At 39.7% G+C, this 26,004-nt stretch overlaps 1 protein-coding gene across 1 annotated transcript in view; it reads right to left on the minus strand.

Moving 5' to 3' along the window:
• Nucleotides 1-2,308: 2,308 nt before the first annotated feature.
• wnt10a (wingless-type MMTV integration site family, member 10a) overlaps nucleotides 2,309-26,004 on the minus strand; it is a 38,487-nt gene continuing 14,791 nt past the window's right edge. Inside the window, exon 4 of the mRNA XM_047370902.1 lies at nucleotides 2,309-4,757. Within this exon, the coding sequence (XP_047226858.1) occupies nucleotides 4,242-4,757 (516 nt within the window). The 3' untranslated portion in view covers nucleotides 2,309-4,241. The remainder of the gene's footprint in view (nucleotides 4,758-26,004) is intronic.

A 26,004-nucleotide genomic window follows, 5' to 3' on the forward strand; every position in this document is an offset into this window, starting at 1 on the left:
TGTGAAGCCCTTTCTTTAAACTCCTTAGGCAGTGGTACTCTTGAAAACAGCTCAGATGATATTATGGGCATTTATCTTTTATTCAGAAAATGTTTAATTTTCCCTGCAGAATGAAATTATAGAATTAGTTTACTCACCATTGTTTAATCTTGTTTGTGTTTCTTTCTTTCTACCCAATTAAAGGATTATAAAACAGTGTGATTAAAAGTTAATACAATCTTTGAATACATGTGATACAATTGCCTTATGTAACAAAGGTTAACGGTACTTCTCTCAACTGCTATAAGATAAAAAGCGAGGTCCACTTCTGAGCCACATTCTGACCTTTACGCTGAAAACATTAAAGAATGTTTAACAAGTGATTCAGGCGTGCTTGTTCAAGTCACAGCAAAATAAACCAAACTTACCAGCATGATGTTGTTTCAGCCCAAATCTTCTGTCACTCGAGACCTGTTCTCTATAAAAATAACAGCCACTGTTTAAATAAACGTAGAGCACAAGTTCAGACCTGGTGTTGCTCACATTCACAGCTAAGAGCTATTCTAGTGAATATGTTTTTCACTTTTTTTCTGGTAAGTAATTTAATATATGATAATTACTTTTAGGGATCAAAAATCTAGCCCTAAGTCCCTAAGATATATGAAGATGTTCTCTTTGTTTGTCCTATTTAACATTAAAACATCCGAGCTGAAAACAAGAGGTGAGGAGTTATAGGTTTTGTCCAGTACCAGATGAACTTGCAGTTGGCAGCCCGTGAGGCCTACTGGTTGAATAACACATGCAGCAATCTCAGCAGGTTGCCCAATCTTGGTTTCAGGCCATTGTGAAAACATAATACTACCTTGCATACGCCCACTCTGTCACTTAAACGCATGTGTTTGCCAAAAGAAACAGACATGGCTGCATAAACAAACATGCACGTGCAATTCACATACAAGGCATAACTCCAAGCACACATTCACACATAAACTATTTATACACAAAGAGAGGGCTGTTAAGAGCATTTTCACTTGGATCAGCGCACTTCAGGATGAAGTGTGCATGCTGAACCCAATGTAGATGGTGCATCAGAGAGCAGCTGTATGTTTGGATAAGAATAGACTCGCATGACTCCAAAATAGCACCTTTTTACTTCACATCTGTTTACTTTGAAAGTGTATCTCTTGCATTTTTACACATCACTTGGTGACTTCATCACTTCCCTCGGGGTACAGAATGTAGAAGTGAGTCAGAACACTCAACAGGATTTTGCTCTGCACGCAAGCAGCAACTGGTAAGGAACGGTCTGCACTTGACCACAGACGTGTAGTCTTATCTGGTGTGGGTATATCTGAAGGTTCCTTACAAAAACATTTAGGACAACCTAAGTCAGACATAATTACTGTAATAACTATAATTACAAGAGGGAGGCAAACAGCATGAAATATAGTCTTTATTTGTTGTCCTTTTAGACTATGGGTGAGAGTAAAATATACTTTGGTGGGGCTTAGGCATAATTTTGTGTTGAATATTTCTGGTCAAATATGGACTGGATTCATTTAGGGTTGGTTAGTGCTTTTATCATTAAATCTTGCATCAAACAGTAGAAAAACATAAATAAAGTCTTGTAAGTCATACTCAATCCTTGATAGAAACAGTTAGAAAAACTTGTAAATGATGATTCATAATTTGAAGTTATATTTTATAATTTGTTCGCAATTTTTGGTCACAATCAGGAAAAAAAAAACACTTGATGGAGTTCAAAACTGAACAGAAAACAGTTGCATATTATAATAGTTGATAATACACAATGCAATTTTCTTCAGGAATCCCTATCCCTAAGTATGGATGGACACAACAACCTGTGTGCCATCAGCTAGATGCTTCTGGGACATTGTTGAAGTTAGAAAGTTAAAAACACATAAAATAAAAAATAAAAAAGGCACTCATAAGTCATGTAAGACAAATTAACTCTCAAATGACACAGAAGACAACTTATGTTTAAAGTTGCGGCTGTAGATTTGCAATAAATATATGGAAGTAAATAAAAAACAAGTAAATAAGTGAACAAGGCAATCAGTAATAGAACGTAATTTCTAGCATAAGTGTTATTTAACAAGGAGGTTTGACTCTCACCTGCTCCCTGTGCTTCAAGCTTGCAAGTGTTGTCATCATCAACTCACAGCTATATGCATGTTTTAGATGTGTCAACAATTTATAATGGTGATTTTAAACGAGGGAAAGAAGACCAACATTTTTTTTTACATTTTTATCAAGAGTGGTTTTTATTTATTTAGATACTTGAGGAAGTGGCAAACATTGCCCTAATTAGAAAGACCTGAACATCTACCAGGAGCCAGGCCTGAAGGGATCTTGCTTGAAAGCTCCTCATTGCTTTGTTTTGTCTTAGGCATAAATTATAAAATGCAAAATGCTTGAATTTTGTTGGCTTGGAAAAGTAAACATATTAGGGAAATAGAAATGGTAAACATTATCACAATGTGCCATAAATAGCTGTACCTCTTGTAAAAGCAAAAGCATGCTATCATTCATCACGATTAAGCTTGTTTCATGAACACAGTCTGTTTTTATTGTCTTACAAATATTAAGTTATCCACAAAAATAAAATAACTTAGATAATAAACATATTAAAACATAAAAATACAAACATACATTACATTTAACACTTAGAATACATAATGTTGACATTTTTCAAAGTTCTCGTGGACACTTTTTAGTATGTGCAAACTACTTATCAGTTACACAGGTAACACAATCCCAGCTTTCTGTTTTCAACACAGAAAATACATTGCTTTAAATAAATTAAACCATCTGATAAGTAGCTCACTTATACTATTCCTTATATACTTTGAAGCTGACATCAGGATATAGTACACAATGATAATTTGTGAAACGAGTGAGTGTACATACAACAAGAAGCTTACAGTGTTGCACACAAGACAGTGCATCACAAAACAGGAAAGACTGATTTATGCCACTTAAGGATGTTTATAGTGTGTGTGCAACTGGAGCTTGTTTATGTGCACTCAGCTTTTTGATGCACTTGAATATTATTGATGGCATTTGTGCAGCATACTTTTTTTTATTTACAGTGCTGTTTAGATATGTCAAAGATAATATGTGGACTTGTCAGATCTACTGTGCAGTCTGACCATCTTCTTACATCACGTATCACATCACACATGACACACTGGGAACTGAGAATTGCATATCTGTGCTGTCTTACATTGTGGTCCTAAAACAAAACTTGTGTCTGTTGTTTATCTTGAGTGAGTCCACGCACATAGTGTTTAGGCCTGGTATCTGGACTTTTTATTTATGTTCTCCATTTGAAGAAGGTAAAGGTGTACAATGAGGAATCCCATTAAGCAGTACTAACATACAGCTTCAGATCTCTCTTTTAGACCAGCATGACCACCAGCCCTGCAGTTGCCACGGCTGAAACCACATTATCAATTCACTCCATTCTAGGAGTCAGTTTTAGACCCAAATCTTCTCTTTTCTCACTATAATGAGCACCTGTGTTCTTTGAGGGGTGTCATAGTTGTTTGCAGGGTTAAACTTTATTATAAACATTATAATAACATTGACTGGAGGATTGTAAAGTATCACTTAAAACTGCTGTGTCATATGTGCAACGTGACAGCTGCTATAAATAAATATTTAAACTCCTTAACTGCCATACAAGAAGGCACAAAATCTGCAAATGATGAAATAGTTTGTTGTTTTGAGTAAACTCAGTAAGATTTTTACAGTTTGTCTGTAGGTAGTGGTCAAAAGACATGAAAATGACAGGATTCACGCATTGGTGTCAGTTGCTGATTGTACTGTTTAGTGTATAAATAGTCTAAAATATACAAAACAAATTGGCGTTTTAAACAATATGAAGATCTTATATCCTTAAAACTAGAAATAAATTTAACTCTCTTTCTGGTGCAATCCTCTTTGCTTAGTAAGGTTAACACATCATGTTTTCAATTGAGATTTGGTTTACTATAACTAAGTTCCACAGAAAGGTGGTGCATATCCTTTTTACTCTGGCTTGTGGCAACTTCACATGCCTCCTGCATGTGCACACTCCACACGAACCATCACAAGTTTCCTTTTGCCACATCAAATGCATCACACTGTCCTTCCACGACTTATCTGCGACAAAAATACTGCAGTCTATGACAAAACTAATTGGGGCATTAGGCAGTATTGTTTTTACTTATTTCTTGTGTCTTTTAGTGTGTTTTTCTTCATTTGCAAACGCTGACCCATTCTGTTATCCTGCACTCTTCACAGACCACGTAGCAGCACCAGTGAAACTTGCAGTTGCAGCGTTCGCTGCGCGTCTGCTGCAGAATATTGTGCCCCCTCCCGCAGCACAGGCTCTCACAGTTGTCCATCTCAGGGCTGGTCTTGTTGCAGATCCGGCCCTGCGTGCCCACTGAGTCTGAGCTGAGGTCCCTCTCACAAAAATCAGGTGACTTCTCAAAATACACCAGCTCCCTGATGTTAAGCCGCCGCCGATGCGAGTGGTGGTTGTCTCGATGAGTGTGATGGTGGTGATGGTTGTGGTTGTTATGGTTTGAATGGTCCAGCTGGCCGTTATTCCTGTTCTGAGCCTTGATAAGGGTGGCAATGTGGAAGCGTTCTTTTAGCATTGAACCCACCAGCCGGAACTCTGGAGTGACCTGCCAGCAGGTCTTGAGCTGGCAGCTCCCTGAAGTCCCGTGGCACTTGCATTTCCTTCTCATGTTGTCGAGCACCACCTAGAAGACAACAGAGGAAAATGGATAGAAGGTATGGGGTGGAGGGAGAAAGAGAGAAGAGGTTATTGGGTGAGGGGACTAAACCCTGATTGACCAAGTGCCTTCAGACATCACATAATTAGTAAATACAGTCCACTTGTGTGTAATTTATTCTCTTCTTGCCAGTGTTCCATAAAGGCCACACTCATCGAGTGTATAAAATAGGCGACAGGTCATATTTAAATTCCTCAGAGGTTTGTTAGAGAGCATTAGCACACAAACAGCATAATGAAGACCAAGGAACATGGCAGACAGGTCAGGGATGAAGTTGGTACATTTAAAGCTGGGTAGGGTTAGAAAACAATTTCTCAGGTTTTGAACATCTAACAGAGCACTGTTAAATCCAAACATTTTAAACAGATACGGCACAGCTATAAACCTACCAAAACATGGTTGCCCACCTTCACTAGTTAGGCAGAGAAAGCATTTATCACAGAAGAACTTCAGATGCCCATGCTAACTCTAGAGAAGTTAGCATGGGCCATGCTATTTGTGCCCATAAAAGCTACAAATCTGGCCTTTATGGAACACTGGCAAGAAGAAAGCTGTGCCATGAGAAGTCCATTTTGCCACAAGCCATGTAGCATACATGCACAAATGTGTTCTGGTCAGATCAGACCAATATTGAACCTTCTGGCCTACTGTACATGCAAATGCTATGTGTTGAGGGAAACTAAGACTGCACACTGCCCTGAAAATACAGACTCCCTATGGTGTAACTAGGTGGAGGCAGCGTCATGCTGTAGGGATACTCTGCTTCAGAAGGGACAGGGTAGCCGGTCAGAGTTGATGGATAGATGGATGGAGATAAATAAATGGTAATCCTGAAAAGAAAAACTATTTCTAGAGGCGTTGGAACGAACACGGCAAAAAAGTGCTCTTGGCAGATAAGGTAAAAATATAAGTTTCTACGTTACATACAAAGCACTATCTGCACATTATCATCATCTAACAACGCAGATAACCCTGAACACACTATCCTTATGGGAAAATGTGGTGGTGGCAGGATCATGCTGCTGCTCAAGGGTTCTGATTTTCATTTTAATTTTCTTTCAGTTTACAAATATGTACTACTTCATGGTGATCTGTCACCTAAAATGTAAATAAAATACATTGAAGTTTGTTGTAAAATCAAAAAAGGGTTCAACAGGTATAAAGACTTTTGCAAGGTAGGCATGTACTTAACAAGTTACATATATTTCTTCAAGGTCCTGTGTCTGCTTAATGATCTAGAATCCATTTCAGAAATAGATAGTTTCCCAGTAGGAATTCCAGGTGGTCTGTCTCAAAGTGGTTTAACCTACTGATATCAAATAACATAGTGGATGCAGGCATTACCCAAACAGACAGCATTGTCATTATTCATCTTTGGCATGAAGTAATGACTTCATGGATGACCCACATGTAACAGCATATTACACATCTGGGCAGTGTGGTATTTACATGTTTTCACTTTAATGGTCTGATTTTGCCTGGTAAAGCCAAACTGGACGTCAAATCCCTGTTCATCATACATGTACAGCACGGTCAGGTAAAGCTGGTTAAACTACACCTTGACACATAAACAAGCTCTATCATGATGTCTGAAAATAATTTTAGGTGACCAGAGTCAGCATCCTGGTGCATAAATGTAACCTCATCTATTTCATTCGGAGCACAGACATAAACAAACACAGAAACAAGTTCTACAACAGTCATGTCCGTTTTTTGTGTGTAATGTGTGTACATATGTGTGTTGGTGGGTGTTTATCAGTCAGCACCAGTCCAAAACTTTAAGATCCAATTACCAACAGGAACACCAGGCCACCCAGAGTACTGACAGATGCTACTGCTGCCGCCCCTATCAACAGACACGCATGGACACAAGCACGCACGCATGCACACACACACACCCACCCACACAGGCTGGGCCTTTAAGACATTCTAAACATGTGCTAACAATAAAGCTTGGAGGCTTGTAGCTGAATACTTGCCTTGTCTGTTTAGAAACTACAGTTACATTTTGCCATAACCAAAGGTTTGCATGTCCCCAATAACTGTGCTAGATGTTCTTTGATACTGATAGCAAAAGGCTTGCAGCCCTATTATGAGCAGGCATATCCAGGGATACAGAATATGCCATGTGTGGATAATTACAAAGAAATAAGCATGAAGTTCCTCATAAAGTGGTTTCAGAGGAAATTTGTGAAAGTCACATGTTTTTAAACATTGTACTTGACCTACTAAAAATCTTAGTATTGCAATTTCTTTTACATTCTTGGTGTTATTAATTTACTGCTCACTGCTTCTACCTGTTCTATTCAACATCCAAATGTCCTGCTTAGGTTTCTGGCTTAGGTAAAACTAGCAGATGCAATGTTCACAGAGGGTCAGTCTTTGGATATATTTGTTCCTTAAATTACATTTAATTAATTTCTTATCAAATGTAATTCATCAGTTATTATGTCACAGTCGTTCTCAGAAGCATACACACCCATGTTACAATGCCAGTCTTTTAGGATGTAAAACAATTACAATGATAAATTATCTCAAAACTTTTTACATAGAATTTGTTAAATGTATATACATGGGTTGGACATTGAAACTGAAACACCTGGTTTTTAGACCACAATAATTTATTAGTATGGTGTAGGGCCTCCTTTTGCGGCCAATGCAGCGTCAATTCGTCTTGGGAATGACATATACAAGTCCGGCACAGTGGTCAGAGGGATTTTAAGCCATTCTTTTTGCAGGATAGTGGCCAGGTCACTATGTGATACTGGTGGAGGAAAACGTTTCTTGACTCGCTCCTCCAAAACACCCCAAAGTGACTCAATAATATTTAGATCTGGTGACTGTGCAGGCCATGGGAGATGTTCAACTTCACTTTCATGTTCATCAAACCAATGTTTCACCAGTCTTGCTGTGTGTATTGACCAATACATGTTTCACATTGTCCACAGCGCATGCTGGGGGCCAGCAGCACCACGTCATCTGCAAAAAGAAGAGACGAAACCCACTGGTCCCCAAACCAGACCGCCTCCGGCCCTTGGCTGCGTCTAGAAATCCTGTCCATAAAAGTTATGAACAGGACCGGTGACAAAGGGCAGCCCTGCCGGAGTCCAACATGCACCGGGAACAGGTCCGACTTAGTGCCGGCAATGCGGACCAAACTCCTGCTCCGCTCGTACAGGGACCGAATGGCCCCTAATAAAGGGCCCCCAATTCCATACTCATGGAGCGTCCAGTGTTCCACGGTCGGGACGAAAACCACACTGCTCCTCCTGAAGCCGAGGTTTGACTATCGGTCGGACTCTCCTCTCCAATACCCAGGCGTAGGCCTTACCAGGGAGGCCGAGGAGTGTGATCCCCCTGTAGTTGGAACACACCCTCCGGTCCCCCTTCTTATGAAAGGGGACCACCACCCCAGTCTGCCAGTCCAGAGGCACTGTCCCCGACCGCCATGCAATGTTGAAGAGGCGTGTCAACCATGACAGCCCTACAACATCCAGACACTTGAGGTACTCAGGGCAGATCTCATCCACCCCCGAAGCCTTGCCACCGCGGAGCTTTTTAACCACCTCGGTGACTTCAGCCTGGGTGATGAAAGAGTCCAACCCCGAGTCCCCAGCCTCTGTTTCCACCACGGAATGCGTGACGGCAGGATTGAGGAGATCCTCAAAGTACTCCTTCCACCGCCCGATAATGTCCTCAGTCGAGGTCAGCAGTCTCCCGCCCCCACTATAAACATTGTTGGCAAAGCACAGCTTCCCCCTCCTGAGGCGCCGGACAGTTTGCCAGAATCGCTTCGAGGCCAACCAGTAGTCCTTCTCCATGGCCTCACCGAACTCCTCCCAGGCCCGAGTTTTGGCCTCTGCCACAGCCCGGGCCGCAGCACGCCTGGCCTCACGGTACCCGTCAGCCGCCTCAGGAGTCCCACAAGCCAACCACAGCCAATAGGACTCCTTCTTCAGCTTGACAGCATCCCTTACTGCCGGTGTCCACCACTGGGTTCTGGGATTGCTGCCGCGACAGGCACCGCAGACCTTACGACCGCAGCTACGGGCAGCAGCATCGACAATAGATGCAGAGAACATGGTCCACTCGGACTCTATGTCTCCAACATCCCCCGGGATCTGGTCGAAGCTCTCCCGGAGGTGGGAGTTGAATACATCCCTGGCTGAGGGCTCCGCCAGGCGCCAGGCGTTCCCAGCAGACCCTCACTATGCGCTTGGGCCTGCCAAGTCTGTCCGGCTTTCTCCTCCCCCAGTGGATCCAACTCACCACCAGGTGGTGATCAGTGGACAGCTCAGCCCCTCTCTTCACCCAAGTGTCCAAAACATGCGGCCGAAGGTCTGATGATACGACAACAAAGTCGATCATCGACCTCCTGCCTAGGGTGTCCTAGTGCCAAGTGCACTGATGGACACCCTTATGTTTGAACATGGTGTTCGTTATGGACAATCCGTGACTAGCACAGAAGTCCAATAACAAAACACCACTCGGATTCGGGGAGGCCATTCCTCCCGATCACACCTCTCCAGGTGTCACTGTCGTTCCCCACGTGGGCGTTGAAGTCCCCCAGCAGAACAATGGAGTCCCCGGGAGGGGCACTATCCAGCACCCCCGACAGGGACGCTAAGAAGGCCGGGTACTCTGCACTACCACTCGGCCCGTAGGCTGAAATGATAGTCAGAGACCTCACCCCAACCCGAAGGCGCAGGGATATGACCCTCTCATCCACTGGGGTAAACCTCAACACGAGACGGCTGAGCTGGGGGGCAACAAGCAAACCCACACCAGCCCGCCGCCTCTCCCCGTGGGCCACTCCAGAGTAGAAGAGAGTCCAACCCCTCTCAAACCTCCCACACTAAAATGACAGGTGTTTCAGTTTCATTGTCCAACCCCTGTATATAGATAGATAGATAGATAGATAGATAGATAGATAGATAGATAGATAGATAGATAGATAGATAGATAGATAGATAGATAGATAGATAGATAGATAGATAGATAGATAGATAGATAGATAGATAGATAGATAGATAGATAGATAGATAGATAGATAGATAGATAGATAGATAGATAGATAGATAGATAGATAGATAGATAGATAGATAGATAGATCTACATATGTATATAATATATAAATATCATGTACAATTAAATTGAAAAACAAATAAATCTGTTTTAGGTGGTACTTTGTTGAACACTACATCCACAGTAAAGCATAGTGGTAGCAGCATCATGCTGTGGGGTTGATTTTCTTTAGATGAAACCAGACATTTTTTCAAAGAAGATGAAGTAATAAACAGCTCTATATAGCAGTTTACCAGTTTGACCCAAAACTTTCCGAAGTTTGCTATAAAGTTGTAGATGAAGAGATTTTATTATATTTCAACATTTGTGTGAAACCAAGGTCGCCAGTCCATCACAGGGCAACACAGACACACACTGGACAAACAACCATCCACACACTCATTCACGCCTAAGGACAATTTATAGAAACCAATTAACCTAACAGTCATGTTTTTGGACTGTGGGAGGAAGCTGGAGTACCCGGACAGAACACACGCATGCACGGGGAGAACATGCAAACTCCATGAAGAAAGACCCCTGGCCGGGAGTCAAACCCAGGACCTTCTTGCTGCAAGGCAACAGTGCTACCAACTGCACCACCATGCAGCCACAATCAATAAAAGTAATTTTATTATCAGATAAGGTCTTTTTTCTTTAAACATTTAAGTCTTTTCTTTAAACATTGTTTTTTACTAATTTTCAGTCCAGCTCTCTTAGCTCACCATTTTCAGAGGAATTTAGCTTAGCATATTTTAGCTTAGCTCAGTTCAAGCTAGTTAGCTGAGTTTAGCATACTTTAGCTACACTAAGTTTAGTTCATTTTGGTTTAGTTTAGTTTAATCTGTTTTTGCTTAGCTAATTTTAGCCTAGCTAAGCCCAATTTAGCTTTGCTTGAATAAATTTGGTTAAGTGTCAAAATGACCAAACCATGGTCCAGAATTGATTTTGAGAGAAAATATGTAGGATTACTTCCTCACAGTTTGAAAACTTTTGAGACAGAGGCGGCGAATATTGTCAAGCCGAGATGTTGCATTTTATTAGAAATCCACTAAAGAAGACTGAATTCTAAACTAAAATGAAAGCAACTTCAACAAAGCTTCAGCTTAAGGGTTTGGAAACTTAGGCAACCAGTTTATTAATTTTTTTAATACTCCCACATTGTGAGAGTGCAAAAGTGATACGGGACTTAAAATTGCATTGTGCAAGCTTAACATGGATAGGAACTCCTGTTACACTATAATAGACAATACCAAACATTAGGATTTGCTGCAGCAAATTTACATCAGACAAATTCAACAATGACTGGACAGCAAGTCTCTGGTGTGAATGAGCTTAATATTAGGGTCAAGCTCTAAAAAGTGTTTGAGGGGAAAGAAGACAGCGGTAGAAGCTCTCATGACTGGGCAAATAAGGACAAGAATCCATTCCAACATTGATCGCAGTAAGATTCAGAGAGCGACTAATTATCCCCCAAATTTGCTGACACTGTTTGATCTATGTCGTGCGTCATCTTCATTCAGAAGAGAGCTAAATTTAAGCTCAAAAGCAGATTTTTTTTCACAAAGAAAGATTTTGTCTATGCTGGCTAATAAACTAGTTTTGTACAGAATATATGTCACATTAAATGTGAAAATAAATTAAATGATGTATTTTTTAGATCACAACAATCTGACATTTTAACATTTTTAAAATTTTTAAAATCCACTTTATCAGTCATGTAAACAAATAGATTTTAGAAGCACTGGTGCAATCTTGTAGAGTGAATACTGTAATAATAATGTTAAAAATGAAAAAAAAGTTTTTTTTAGCATTGCATGTTTTGGTTGCAGCTTGTTAAGATAAAAGAAAATAACTCACAATTGTGCTTTTTGTGTAAACAGTGTTTTACTGATTTAGAGTGTTGAAAGTAAAGTTTAAAGGAGTTGTGATCAGTGGTGAAGGGATAATAAAGGCTGTGAGATTTCAGGGTAAACAACAGTAAAACAGTTCAAACAGCACTTGCACTGAGTTCAGAGTGCAGCTTTGCAGGTTTTTAGAAAGAGTCAGTGGCAACCCCAGAATCGCAAACGTCCGGGCCTTAAACACACAGCAAAGTCTGTAATCATGAAACGCTCCAGCCCACTTAAACCTTAAAGAGACAAACTGACCTAGGAGTCATAATTGCATCCACATTGCTACTGTTTGATGATGGGTCATTCACTGCGGGAAATGGGGTTCAAAGAAGAGTAGAACAGCAAGAAAGAGCTTCAGTACAGTGTTATTTTAATGGTATTTTGAGGTCTAAAACCTTTCAGATAAGATAAAAGTTTAGTTTTATGTTTTGTAAAGAGAAGTGTTTTCTTTTTTTGTGATGTATTCTGTCTGATCAAATGATTTAAAGCATGAATGATCTCAAAATCATATTGTCTGAAAGCTTAAGTTCCTACAAAGCACAGGAAACTGCTAGACAGTGGTGACATGGTTAATGGACAAACTCAAACAAAAAGTACAACACTCACTGGACTGCAGTGAGTTTACAAAATCCTTATGCCCCCATCACACTATTGCCTATCTGCCTTGCATTTTATTTTCGTATGAATATACAGTAAGTAAGTAAGTAATGATCCTGCAGTGACTGTATACGCATCTAATACTTCACTATGGACAATTTGATCTCCAGTTGAACCAGGCTGCCACCGACTTTGGGCAAAAAACTCCCGATATGCAATATATTGGACAAAGGTACTACAGCAACAAAATGTACGTACATAAATGCTACATGAATATCACAGCAATGACAGAATAAAAATGTTACATGATCTGAAACTATGCTCTGTATACACTGATGAAGATTCCCTTATCTCAGCATCCCAAATGCTTGGTCTAATGGACATTGCAGGTAAGTTGGAAATATTTTCTGATTGTACTTGTACTTGTCGTCTTCCGCTTATCCTGGACCGGGTCGTGGGGGCAGCAGACTCAGCAGAGACACCCAGACGTCCCTCTCCCCAAACACCTCCTCCAGCTCCTCCGGGGGGAGCCCAAGGCGTTCCCAGACCAGCCGAGAGACATAGTCCCTCCAGCATATCCTGGGCCGTCCCCTGGGCCTCCTCCCGGTGGGACGTGCCTGGAACACCTCCCGAGGAAGGCGTCCAGGAGGCATCCGGTATAGATGTCCGAGCCACCTCAGCTGGTATCTTTCGATGTGGAGGAGCAGCGGCTCTACTCCAAGCTCCTCCCGGATGGCTGCTCCTCACCCTAACTCTAAGGGAGTGCGCAGCCACCCTACAGAGGAAGCTCATTTCAGCCGCTTTTATCCGGGATCTCGTTCTTTCGGTCATGACCCAAAGTTCATGGCCATAGGTGAGGGTAGGAACGTAGACTGACCGGTAAATTGAGAGCTACGCTTTTCGGCTCAGCTCTCTCTTCACCACAACGGACCGGCACAGCGTCCCCATTACTGCGGCAGCCGCACCGATCCGTCTGTCGATCACCCGCTCCATTCTTCCCTCACTCATGAACAAGACGCCGAGATACTTGAACTTCTACACTTGAGGAAGGAACTCCCCTCCAACCTGAAGAGGACAAGCTCTTTAAACTAATAGTTCAGAAATAGTTCACAAATGTGTATAATATTGCATAAAAAATCTTCCATATACTTATGGTTGGTCACTGGCTACCACCACAACCATTCATATTAAGAGACAATCAGTCATCTGGTTTAGCCAACAGATGTTGAGAACTCAAGTTAGGTATTATTTCACACTTAACCTAGTTTATTTTATTGATATACTCCAAATCCATCCACCCATCAATCCACTGTCTAAACCTACTTATCCTTGAAGGGCGTAGGGTGGCTGGTGCCTATCCTGAGTGGCCATTGTGTACCCGCTGGACAAGTCAGGTCATATGGTAAATGGACTGAACTTATATAGCGCTTTTCCAGTCATACAGACCGCTCAAAGCGCTTTACACTAGAGCCACATTCACCCAATCGCACTCACTAACGCTCACACATTCATACACCGATCAGTAGGCAACTTGAGGCAAGTGCCTTGCCCAGGGGCACATCAACATATGGCAGCAGGAAGCTGGAATTGAACCCACAACCGTCTGATTGCAAAACAACTCCTCTTCCTACTGAGCCACAATTGCCTCTATGCTACTCATATGCCACTCTTGGAGACTAAAAATTATCTCAGACAACTAAATGGATTCGATTTAACTTAATTTAAAACATGCAATAAGATTCTAAGGAAACCATAACCAGCTTCCTTTTGATTTATATACCGACAACAAAACCTTTGAAGAGATGCATCACGCTACATTCTACCAACAAATTTCTCTACGTCTTCATAAATTATTTTAATTATAAAACATGAAATTACAAAATATATAGTCCAGGGTGTACCTTCATGATATATCAAGACTTAGTCTTTAATTTAGTCTTCTGTGACTAGATAGGGCAGAATCAGACTCCGAGATGAATATTGTCAAGTAAGAGAGATTACTGTTAGTGGAACATGTACCACAGGCAAAGGGGAATGATGCATTTTATAACTGAACTCTGCAAGTCACATCCAATAAGGTTTATAGCCTCTTCTTTCTCAGTTGAGGTTTAGCCTTGAATGGAAATACAACAAAAGTTCTTTCAAAATAACATTTTGATTTCAAATTTCACACTTGACAATGTGTCATCAAAGGAATACCATCTGTTAGATCTTTTTTGGGCAATATTTGTTCATTAAACCGACTGTTAACATATGCACACCCTACGCCCTGAGCAGGCAAAGTTTAAAACAGAGTCTGCAAGCCCCATAAACCTCAACAAAAGAAAATAACTGCGAGTGAAATGTGCTTTAGGTGTTTAGGAAACAATCTTTTGGCACATGGATGAAAGACAAAAAAGGTAAAATTCGGGTGTTAACAGGTGACAGGAAATAAGGAAGCTGTCTGCTCTCAGTCTAATTAAAGTGGTCTGCCAGTAAAACATGTGATCTGATCCATCAAACAAAGAGCATTAGCTATGAGTATCCAGTACAAGAGGAAATAAAGACGAGGGCTAAAATTGGATGACTGATCAAACACTTCCTGTCTCAAGCTCAAAACTTTGTGGCTTTTTATTTCCCAACAGAGAACTTTCAAAGACTCACGGAGGCTGACTGAAGATCACAGGAAAGGTTGCAATTTTGAGAAATAACAGAAGAAGTCCTGTTTGAAATGATATTTGCCGATCGATATAATATTTATTTACATACTTGGAACAAAATTAAAACATTTGTTGTAGATTCTAAGATCTACAACACATTGACAGTAAATGTTTGACAAATGGAAAATAAGATTACAGGCCCAGGAGATCTATATGCATCACTTCTTTGCTGCCCCAACACAAGTTGTTACACAAAGAGCGTATGTGTGAATGTGTATGTGGATTTTATTAGCAATCATCTCTCCATCTAGCTGATACCCTATCAGGACTCAGATATTGTTATTTACAATCACTCATCATATAGATTAGATTGCTATCAGCAGTCCCACCTATTCTGTCATGTATGACAGTCTTAGAAATGTGAAACAGCATATATTAATATTGGAGTCTTGGGTTGAGATAAAAGCAGTATTGTTGGTAAGGGAAAAACAGCTAGTTTTCAAGAAACTGACTCAACCTTTGGCCAGTGTGTTCAGCTGCACTATAACAGAAATACTAACTTAAATTAAATGATCTCTTTTGTTAGAATAGTACTTCACTGTTTTAACAGACTTTCAATGAATTGCCAGATGGATTAAAGCTTTTCTGGTTGCAAATTGTTGCTCTTTACTAAGTCACTTTATACTGGTAGTGGATTTACAGGTGTACCATATCACATTTACTGGTACACCTAAAGAAGGGTAAAATATCTCAAAATAAATTCTTCCTTTATTGCAGTAGCATAATCCCATCCTGAAATATTAGACAAATCAAACCATTACTTTTATATTAAACCAAGACACTCGTTTCTGATAGAAAATGAGAAATAGACTAAAAACAATGTAGAGATTTGTTTTCTCCTCTTATGAACATTTTATTGATAAACAGCATCTGGAAAATCATTTAGGCACTTCTCAAAAACGGTAAAATCCTTACTGCAATTACAGCAATTAAACCCTTTATATAAGCTTTTGCATATCACTGGTATTTTGACAATTTTTCTTGGGTGAGCTGCTCCATGTCTTTGAAGTTGGAAGGCCTCCTTGCCATCACCCTAATCTTTGGCTTCCTCCACAGATTCTCTGTTAGATTCAACTTGGGACTTTGGCTGGGCTACTCCAAAACAAATTAAGAATGTTTTAGTATGAGATATTCCAACTGCAAATTAGATTGAATTTATTTAAAGGATTTTTACCCATCTTCTCCAGGTGAGCTATTACATTTAGAAGGAGCTATTATTTGTCATATATGACCTCTCATGTGAGCTGGCCGCTCAATGTCAGAGATCCAGTGTGTTATCTGTACAAAATATAACCCTTGCAAAACATAAAATGTTGGTTGTAATGATGGAAATCTGGAAACAGACACTTCTATTCACTCTGCCTATACACTACAAAGAAAGTCAATTGTCGACCATATTTAGAACAAACATCTGGCAGTTTTTAATGGGCTTTAGAGAGTTGACAGAGGCATCTATAAAACAACCCCAGACAGAGATCAAATACAACATATTGGTGGCAGACTAGGACTGGAGGCGACATAACACAGTAGACCAAAGAAAACTACACACAGGCCACAGTGCAATATGAAGGAATAGTTGAGGCAAGAATTACATCTCAGAGCCCTGCAGTTATGTGCCAATAAAAAAATTTGGACGTCTCTTCAACAATAGTCAATAATTACAGTGATGATTTTTCAGAACATACAAATGTAATGAGGCAGTTTAGTTCCTGCATGCACTTGCCTTTTGGAGCTATGTTGTAACGAATATTGAGATCTGGGACTGGAGCATGCCAAAGGTAAAGTATTATGCTGGTTACGCTATTAGTTTTTAAGTAAAAATGAGGGTTTGAATAAATAATGAGTGACTCAGCAGTTATGAATTAGGAGGTAATGACCAGCCGTGTCAGAGTGCGAGGCAAACATAAGCTGAATAACCCAGACTGCAACAATCGTGCAATCTGGTTATAATCTGTCTTTCTTGACAGCTCATTTTTATAAGCAGAAAATTGTGCTCCTCTGCTTACACTAATCTGAAAACCCTACAGTATGATTTGGTTGTTTTACTAAGTGGTGTTCCAAATTAAAAATAAGGAACATATTTTATTAGTTGCAACACATGCTGGATGCAATTTATGATGTATTATGCATGTGGAATCACAAACGTTGAGCAATGCCATTGCCAGTTACAACCAGTTCATTAGAGGTGCCACTAAAAATGCACCTCTTATTCCCAGTTTAGCTTGCTGCTTTGAATTTGATCATTGTACAAATCTCTGTGTCATCAGTCCAAACCACTTTTGGGAAAATCCTAATCTAATGTCTGCGTGTCCCACGATCGACCCCTCTTCACGGATAAACAGCCGACGACAACGTTCGCTGCCTTGTTTTTGCCAGTTCAAAGGCGATCTACTAAAGAACCCTAAAGCCGAGCAGAAAGCCGGGGCAAAATCAAAACACACAAACAAATCCTACAGCAACACATTAAACCCCGACATCACTTTAAACTAATCAAATGCCTTGCTTCAAAAGAACAGCGAAGCACGCGCATATGAATACACATGCTGACACAATGACATGCTGTTAGTGGGCAAATGTATACTGCTACACAATGTTAGTGTCTGTACAGAACAGCATTTACTCACTGGCAATTACACACAGTGTCCACAGCTCTCATTTAAAGACTAATAAAATGTTATTACAGACATAAGCACTAAGCTGACACATGTACTAGTATATGCACGGTATGTGTTAGTTCAAATTGAATCTCCTTGTTCTGTACCGTCAGGAAAGCCCTGCACGGCACCGACGATATAAAATGTCCTCTGAGGAATGTAGGAATAACCCAGCTCTAATGTTTCTTGATCAAACGGTTGATTCCTTTTGTGTGGTTTCTAAGTAAGTGAATTAACCTGAACTGCCGCTTATGAGAAGTTTATCATTGCTCACGAGTTAAATTAGCCATAAAAAGACCTGGGACTCCCAGTTTTGCTGGTTTGGGCGGATCTCAAAGGGGTGCCGTTCAAATTCATTATGCTAATAAATATTACAGTGCTGCAGTTAAAGCAGCGTGAAGCCTTCACATACACAAAGTTAGTCCTCGATTGCTTTGAAACATCTGCCTTAGAAAGACAAGTTTTTCTATTAAAACTACTCTAAAGTGGCTGATTAACTTTAATCACCAGCTCTTTCCAATGTCAAGGAGTTTTGCATTATGGTACAAAACAATCACTTCATTTACAGCATGCATCACCTTGGTCGTTTTCACCTTTTCTCAAGTTACGACAAACTTTAATCTGAATCAGTCTAATGTTAAGTAACACACTAACACAAAATGCATGGTGGAGAAGTGGAAGGAACACCTGGATTTCAAACGTTTTCCCCCCAAAAAATATGTAATGAGAAAAATTAGAATAGAGAAGAGCACGTTAGTAGGCACCTGAGTCAATAGTATCTAGAACCATCTTTAGCAGCAGTTTCAGGTGCAAGTCTAATGAGTTATGTCTCTAGATTTGCACACATACAGACAGAAGTTTTGCTTTCATCACCAATTTAACCACAGATTCTCAACTGATTTAGGGCTGGACTTTGGCCAACTCTAACACATAAATATGATTTGATTTCAACCACTCTGTTGTCTTTAGCCCGTCTACCACCCTAGGACCCCCATAGGGCTCTGAGGTCAGAGAGCCTCGGCTCACTTTCTGACATGCTGAAGACTTGCTCTGGGAGATAGAGATGCACTCATCATTCTATGACTAGTGAGCAACATGACCATGAAGTGAGAAGATCAAAGCCCAGACACCAAATTCCAACTTATACCATACTAGCCAATAAAGATGTATTTCAACATGTACACATGAGTGTTCTGATTGAACTATGTTGAGGGCTAGTTTTCATATAGCATTTTGCATGTAGGCCAAAAAGTTCAGTTTTTGTTTCATCTGACCAGGGCACCTTCTTCCACGTTTGCTGTGTCCCACATGGCTTATGGCAAATTGCAAACTGGACTGCAAATGTCTGTCTTTCAACAACAGCTTCCTCCTACCCTTGCTCGATAAAGGATAGATTTGTTTAGTGCAAAGCTAGTCGACAGTCTCCCAGCTGAGCTGTGTATCACATGATGAATTGAAATCTCCAGTGCTTGGGATATTGTTTTCTAACTTAACTCTACTTTAAACGTCTCCAAAACTTTTATCTTGACAACCTTATTCATGATGTGTTTGTTCTCCAATATTGCACCATATTATATTAGGGGTATCAGAGTAAAGGGCCGGAATACAAATGCACCCCACAAAATTCAATTTTATGTATCTGTAACATTATGAACACCATAAAGCATTTTTCTTCCATTCTATAATTATGTCTTACTTCAGGTTGACCTATCAGAAAAATACACTGCAGTTTGTGGTTGTAACATGACGAAATGTGTACAAGTTTAGTGGCATGAATGCTTCTGCGAAGCATTGGTTTTTATAGAGACAATGCAAGCAGTTTTCTCAGGTTAATGTGTCAGCTTTTTGTAATCACTATGTTTATTCAATCAATCATTCAGTGAAATAACAATGTGAATGATGAAGAATATCATTTCAACTTTAAAGTCAAGGCTGATTTTACTTTGCTGCCATAGTATCCCCAGTGATGAAACAAACAGAGAAGCAGCAAAAACTGAGATGTAAGTTATATCACAACTATAAAGACTAAAAAGGATTTAAAGAGACACTCAGACCTTGAGTTACAAGCTGTAGACATTTATACAGAGTGGTGAAAATTGGTGGAAATAGATAGTCGCCTTCCTGCAAGACAGCAGCCTCTCTTTTTGCACCCATGCAGTTTGGCCCTGATGGCAAATTTTAATTACCAACACGCTTGCCAGTAACACAGCAGACTGTTGCTTAGCCAGCACTGTCACCACCTGCCTACCCTATGAACAGACAGGATTCAACAGAACCTTGACATGGCTCTTAGCTCTGCAACATGAACACACAGATGTGTGCCAAACTCTTTAAATGATAGACAAGGACACTCTGAGGAGAAATAAAAAAAACTGTTTAACCAAGACATTTATTGCCTGCTGATGTTTTATTGATTTTAAACAGTAAACAGTAATAGTACAGTAAGGCTTGCAGCAAAATCTTTGTTGAATGGATTTTTTCAGTATTAAAAACTAAAAGTATTCTTTAAAAACATTTTCAAACCTTGTAGTTTACATAACAGTTACTTAAATGATGCCATAAATATTATTTTTTATCATTGTAATTTCTACTAGAGAGAGGTTAGAGGAGGTACAGCAGTAAAAGAGAAAGAAATGAAGGAAGGAAGGGCGAATCTCTTTCTACTTTCTGGCCCGCTGTTTGAAGTCTAAAATCTTTTGCAGGGTTTTAAACATCTGTTTCCAAACTGCCAGCAGTCACTAATTAGTGCAAAAAACAAGACGGGACGTCGTGAGAACCCTAGGGTGGGCATGAGGCAACATGCACACCCCGTGTAAGAAGAAAAAAAGGAAATAACCCACGACATTCCTCTGCTTAAAGACTACTCCTCTGAAACGAGGGGGGGGGGGGGGGGGGCAGAGACAGGGCAGTACTGGGATGGAGGAAGGTAAAGTAGTTATAGCAGTGGGTTGGTGGGAGGAAAAGACACAAGAGATGGGTAGGTGTTATTTTATGGCCCCACCTGTCAGTGTTTTCTGTTTTATACAAGGGGCCTTGTGTGTGCATGTACGTGTTTGTGGCTGGTTTATAATGGGGCTTTATTGTACTTTACACTTAAAGTCATCAGATGGGGGCTGTTTTACAGTAACAGTTCCTCACTGACTCACTTGCTTCTTTGACCGTCATGTTCAACCCTGCTTTGTGTCTCTTTTACTACTTTATTTCTCCCCTAAGTTATTTTTCTTCACCTAAAGTTGGTTCTCTGTGTACTGTTAGTACTCACTGAACTAGGGCTCTCCAGCTTGAGGTCATCTGTAACCTGCTGGAGACTGAAGCTGCTGTGGTACTTAATAACATGTTTCACTAAGGAAAGCAAAGGATTCGTGATATGCATTTTGTGTTTTTGGATATGGAATTAGGACAGAAAGATTATTATGATTCTGTGATCTGAATTCTAACGTTTTGGAGTTTAAGCCATCAGATATACAACAACAGTCATTGCAGAAGACTTTATCTTGAATCTCTACTAAGGTCATCAGAGGTCATCACTCCTGTCAGTAAGTATGGGTGTGGAGTCTCATTTAGGTTTTGTTGGGTGTGATAACTCTTTTTAAAGCAACTCCTAATTTTGAAGCATTTGTTTCTATGCTTACATTTGTATGAAATTCTCATGGAATGATAACCTTTAACAAAATATTATAATTTAATGGTATTTACACAACCATGTAGAAAAGGATCTTATCATTTTAATTTACACTGAAAGGTAACAAATATTACCACTGCAGCTAAATGACTGTAACATATTGAGATTTGTTAGAAAACTGCTATCTATAACCTATAACATGTTTAGTCTTTTGGGTTTGACACCTGGACAAAAATATAGGGTAAACACTTGACCAGTGTGCAGCAACAAGGGGAGGAGGGGGAGAGATGATTTAAATATACTTTTAACTTTAACTTAAAAACTTAATCTAAAAGTCCTGTTAAACCTTTATTCAGGTAACTGGGTGATGCATATCTTTGACATGACTTAACATGTAACTCTAGAATAAATTATGTCATTATATTCAATTTATTCCAATTTATTATAAAGGTAGCAGTCAAGTTTTAGTGACTGAAAGTTAGTCTTCTTTAAAATATGTGGTAAATTTCAGTTTTACTCTCATTTTTACAGTACAGGAAGGATTCCGTACCATCATCAATATCATACTTTGAGACATTTATGACACATCTCATTGAACAACAAAAGTAGGGCCTAAATGTCTATACCTATACAAAACACATGCATGGCACTGGTCTATTGCATGAGTGGCTTCAGTTTCCAGATAAAGGTTCAAAAGTTTCTTTTACTGAGAAGCTGTTTAGGACGCAACATGATGATGTCACGTCAAACACTTCAGTGCATGATTAACAGCATGCTTGCAATGTTACAATGGATCACACTTGATACCCGAATCACCTGAATCGAAACCTTTCGATACAGCGGAGCAGCAGTTCTTCTCTGAGCTCCTCCCGGGTGATGAAGATCCTCATTCTATCTCTAAGTTGAGTCCAGGCACCTCACAGGGAAAGCTCATTGCAGTAGCTCATATCCAGAATCTTATTGTTTTGTTCATAATCCATCTCTCATGACCATAGATGGTGGAGCAGCTATTTTCACCACAGCTGACCAAAGCAGCACTCACATTACTGCAGACTAGGTCCCAATCTGTCTACCCATCTCCTGCCAAATTAGGCACACCCCAAAAACCCTAAATATATCCAAAAGGTAAAACCATTGAATTTAAACATGATGTACTTTCATTTAAAGGTAACTGTACTATTTCTCCATCCATCTTCTATACCCACTTCTTCAGTACAAGGTTGCAGGGGAGATGCCGCCTGTCTTCAGCAGTCTACGGCCAAGAGGCGGGGTACACTCAGGACAGGTCACCAGTCCATCGCAGGGCAACACAGAGACACACAATCATTCACATCTATGGGCAGTTTAAAGAGACCAATTAACCTAACAGTCATGCTTTTGGAATGTCAGAGGAAGCCAGAGTACCCGGAGTGAACTGACGCATGCACGGGGAGAACATGCAAACTCCATGCAGAAAGACCCCTGACCAGAAGTCGAACCCAGGAGCTTTTTGCTGCAAGGCAGCAGTGCTACCAACTGACTACCGTGCAGCCCAACTATATCACATTTTGGGCAAAATTATACTGATGATTGGGCAAGAATACCAAGTTATGCTAATGCATAATTTTTTGTTTCATTAGTTATCATTTCCCAGTAAAAGGGGATCATTAATAACCATAATTAATTTGTCAGATTATATCTTTATCACTGTAACTTGAAGTGTAAAGCTCCAAAGAAAAGAAAACAGAAGCTTTTCAACTGTACTCAATTTTGAATTATACACACAAAATTGCTACATGCAACATTTTAGCTCTGTTACATCTCAGATGTACACTTTCTCAGCAGACAAAATGTGTCCTGTTAATTAGCATGTCATTTGGATGTGTTAAATGTGCTTCATGAAGATAAGCCAGGACAAAACGCTGCATTTGGTGCAGTGAAACAGTATGAATAAATGTCCTTCCTTAAAACAAAAACGAAATTATGATGAACCACAGATTTAAAACAACTGTGCATCCGAAGCCTAGTTGCAGTTAATACCAAAATAAGAGGCCTTAGAAAGTAAACCATCTTCTTTTTTTGGCTTAATAATTTATTGTAACTCATGTATCCCCCCCCCCCCATTTTCACTCTCATGTTGAGAGGCCCTAATTAAAACCTTTTGTCACTGCCCTGTGTGTATGACTAACTTTACCATCCAGCTACAACAGGGAGGTCAGCTGTTGCTGCAATTAGCTGACAAGCCCCACATTTGTGTTTTGTCTGCATAGTCAAGGAAACCAGAAGTAAACTGATGAAAAGATACAGTCCCAAATTACTCAGGAGGAAATGGGGGTACAATGAGCAATTTATGGTTGCTTCTTGTCTCTCTACCACAACAGAGCTGGACGCTGCCAAGGCTTATCAATGTCATTTACATTTTCTCTTGTGTTGCCCCAAGGGCAAATCCTTTAGAACTAGTCAGTTTGAGAGTCTTTTCAAATGGTGACGGTTGTGATCGCTGCTGTTGAAAAAAATATTAGGCTGAAATAAATTCTCAGCTAATTACAACCTCTTGCACTCTCATTAATCTTCAGTGTGACAACTTCATATCATTATTCTACATTTCTATTACAAAAAAACCTTTGAACTTCAAACTAAAGGGAAATTCTTCACAAATGAGGTGAGACCAGTTGAAACGAAAATATACAGCAGCTGGAATAGTTTCAAATATATTCTCAAAAACTCTACATCTGTAGACTTGTCTGATCCATAAACATGTATAGTTTTCTAACACCAACAATGTTTCTGGTAGCATATTATTTGACGCTTGAAGGAAAATGCTTGAAAAACCGGAATAGATTTTTGCAACAAAGACTAATACTTTAAGACAGATACAATATACTAAAACTCAGGAATCAGGAGTGTAGGAGAAGTAGAAAAGCTTAAAGATGGGAAAAACCACTACTAAGGGATTCATTTTATCATAATTACTTCTAATAATTAAATCTCAAATGTGCACCGCCTCAACAGAGGAGCAGTGTCTAATGCATTTCATTAGGATTTTTTTCTTTATGAAGATAAGCACTAATTCCACCATCAATAAATAATTTAGAGTTATAATTTTTGCCACTTTCACTCTATCCTTCAAGAAGCATTTATGGCCAAATTATTAATCTCAAACAGAGGTTTATAGCAATAATGTGTGTCTATATATAGCAAAATGTTAGATCTATTTCTGTAGTCAAGTCAAGTCAAGTTTAAGTCAAGTCAAGTTTATTTATATAGAGCTTTCAGCAACAAGTAGTAGGCATGTGCCGATTACAGGCATGAAAGTATATCAAGGTTTAAAAAGCACAGTTTCAAAAACCCTTGTAATCAGATGCCAGTGAAAGTGTTTTTCTGGCTGCTTGGAGCAGAATTTCTCAGGGCTCGACCCTCCTTCATCTCTTTTGGTGTACCATTGATTACTGCTAAGGATCAGTCAGATTTTTGCAAAGTCATGGCAATAAAATTTAAAGGAGCTGTTATTAAAGCATACCTGGGAAGCTACTAGCAGCATTTTAGCGAAACAAATATCCTGACTAATTAACCAGCTATGGTCTACTTGTCATGCTCCTATTGTTATTCTCTGAAGAGCAGAATGGCAAAAAGGAATAATATTCAGAGCAATAAGGAGATTTAGTTTAAGTGTAGTCATTCTACAAATTTGGGCACAAAAAACTGCAACATATTTCAGCGTTGAACAATTAAGCTATTCTGTATTCTTTCATGAAAACAGGCCGTACAATACTAGGCTCTCAGAGTCGACGCAGAAACAAACAGCAGTGTTGAACCAGCCAAAAATTGTTATTTAATATATATTTTTTTTTTTACAGTACTGCAACTCTCACATGCCTGAGCATAGAAAATAGAAAATACTATCATATTTGCATTAAACAGCGTCACAGCATATTGTGGTTTGATTAACTATGACAAAGGACTAAAAGCCTCATGCCTGTGTAGGAATATCAAAAGCTACAATTTATAAAATTTAATCAGCCCCATACAGCTTTAAAACACCTGACAGGTCAAGAAAAACTTAAGTTGTTTAGATTTTTTGAAGCATTTTAAATTTCACAAATCCTGCTGCTTTATATTTATGCACCTAGACTCCTCAAATAGGAATACTAAAGCCACCTCTGTTTATCAGTTCTGATCTACAGGTCCTTCTCAAAATATTAGCACATTGTGATAAAGTTCATTATTTTCCATAATGTCATGATGAAAATTTTACATTCATATATTTTAGATTCATTGCACACTAACTGAAATATTTCAGGTCTTTTATTGTCTTAATACGGATGATTTTGGCATACAGCTCATGAAAACCCAAAATTCCTATCTCACAAAATTAGCATATTTCATCCGACCAATAAAAGAAAAATGTTTTTAATACAAAAAACGTCAACCTTCAAATAATCATGTACAGTTATGCACTCAATACTTGGTCGGGAATCCTTTGGCAGAAATGACTGCTTCAATGCGGCGTGGCATGGAGGCAATCAGCCTGTGGCACTGCTGAGGTCTTATGGAGGCCCAGGATGCTTCGATAGCGGCCTTTAGCTCATCCAGAGTGTTGGGTCTTGAGTCTCTCAACGTTCTCTTCACAATATCCCACAGATTCTCTATGGGGTTCAGGTCAGGAGAGTTGGCAGGCAAATTGAGCACAGTGATACCATGGTCAGT

This window comes from Girardinichthys multiradiatus, chromosome 7, assembly GCF_021462225.1.
Source record: "Girardinichthys multiradiatus isolate DD_20200921_A chromosome 7, DD_fGirMul_XY1, whole genome shotgun sequence".
In the NCBI taxonomy this organism is placed as follows: Eukaryota; Metazoa; Chordata; class Actinopteri; order Cyprinodontiformes; family Goodeidae; genus Girardinichthys; species Girardinichthys multiradiatus.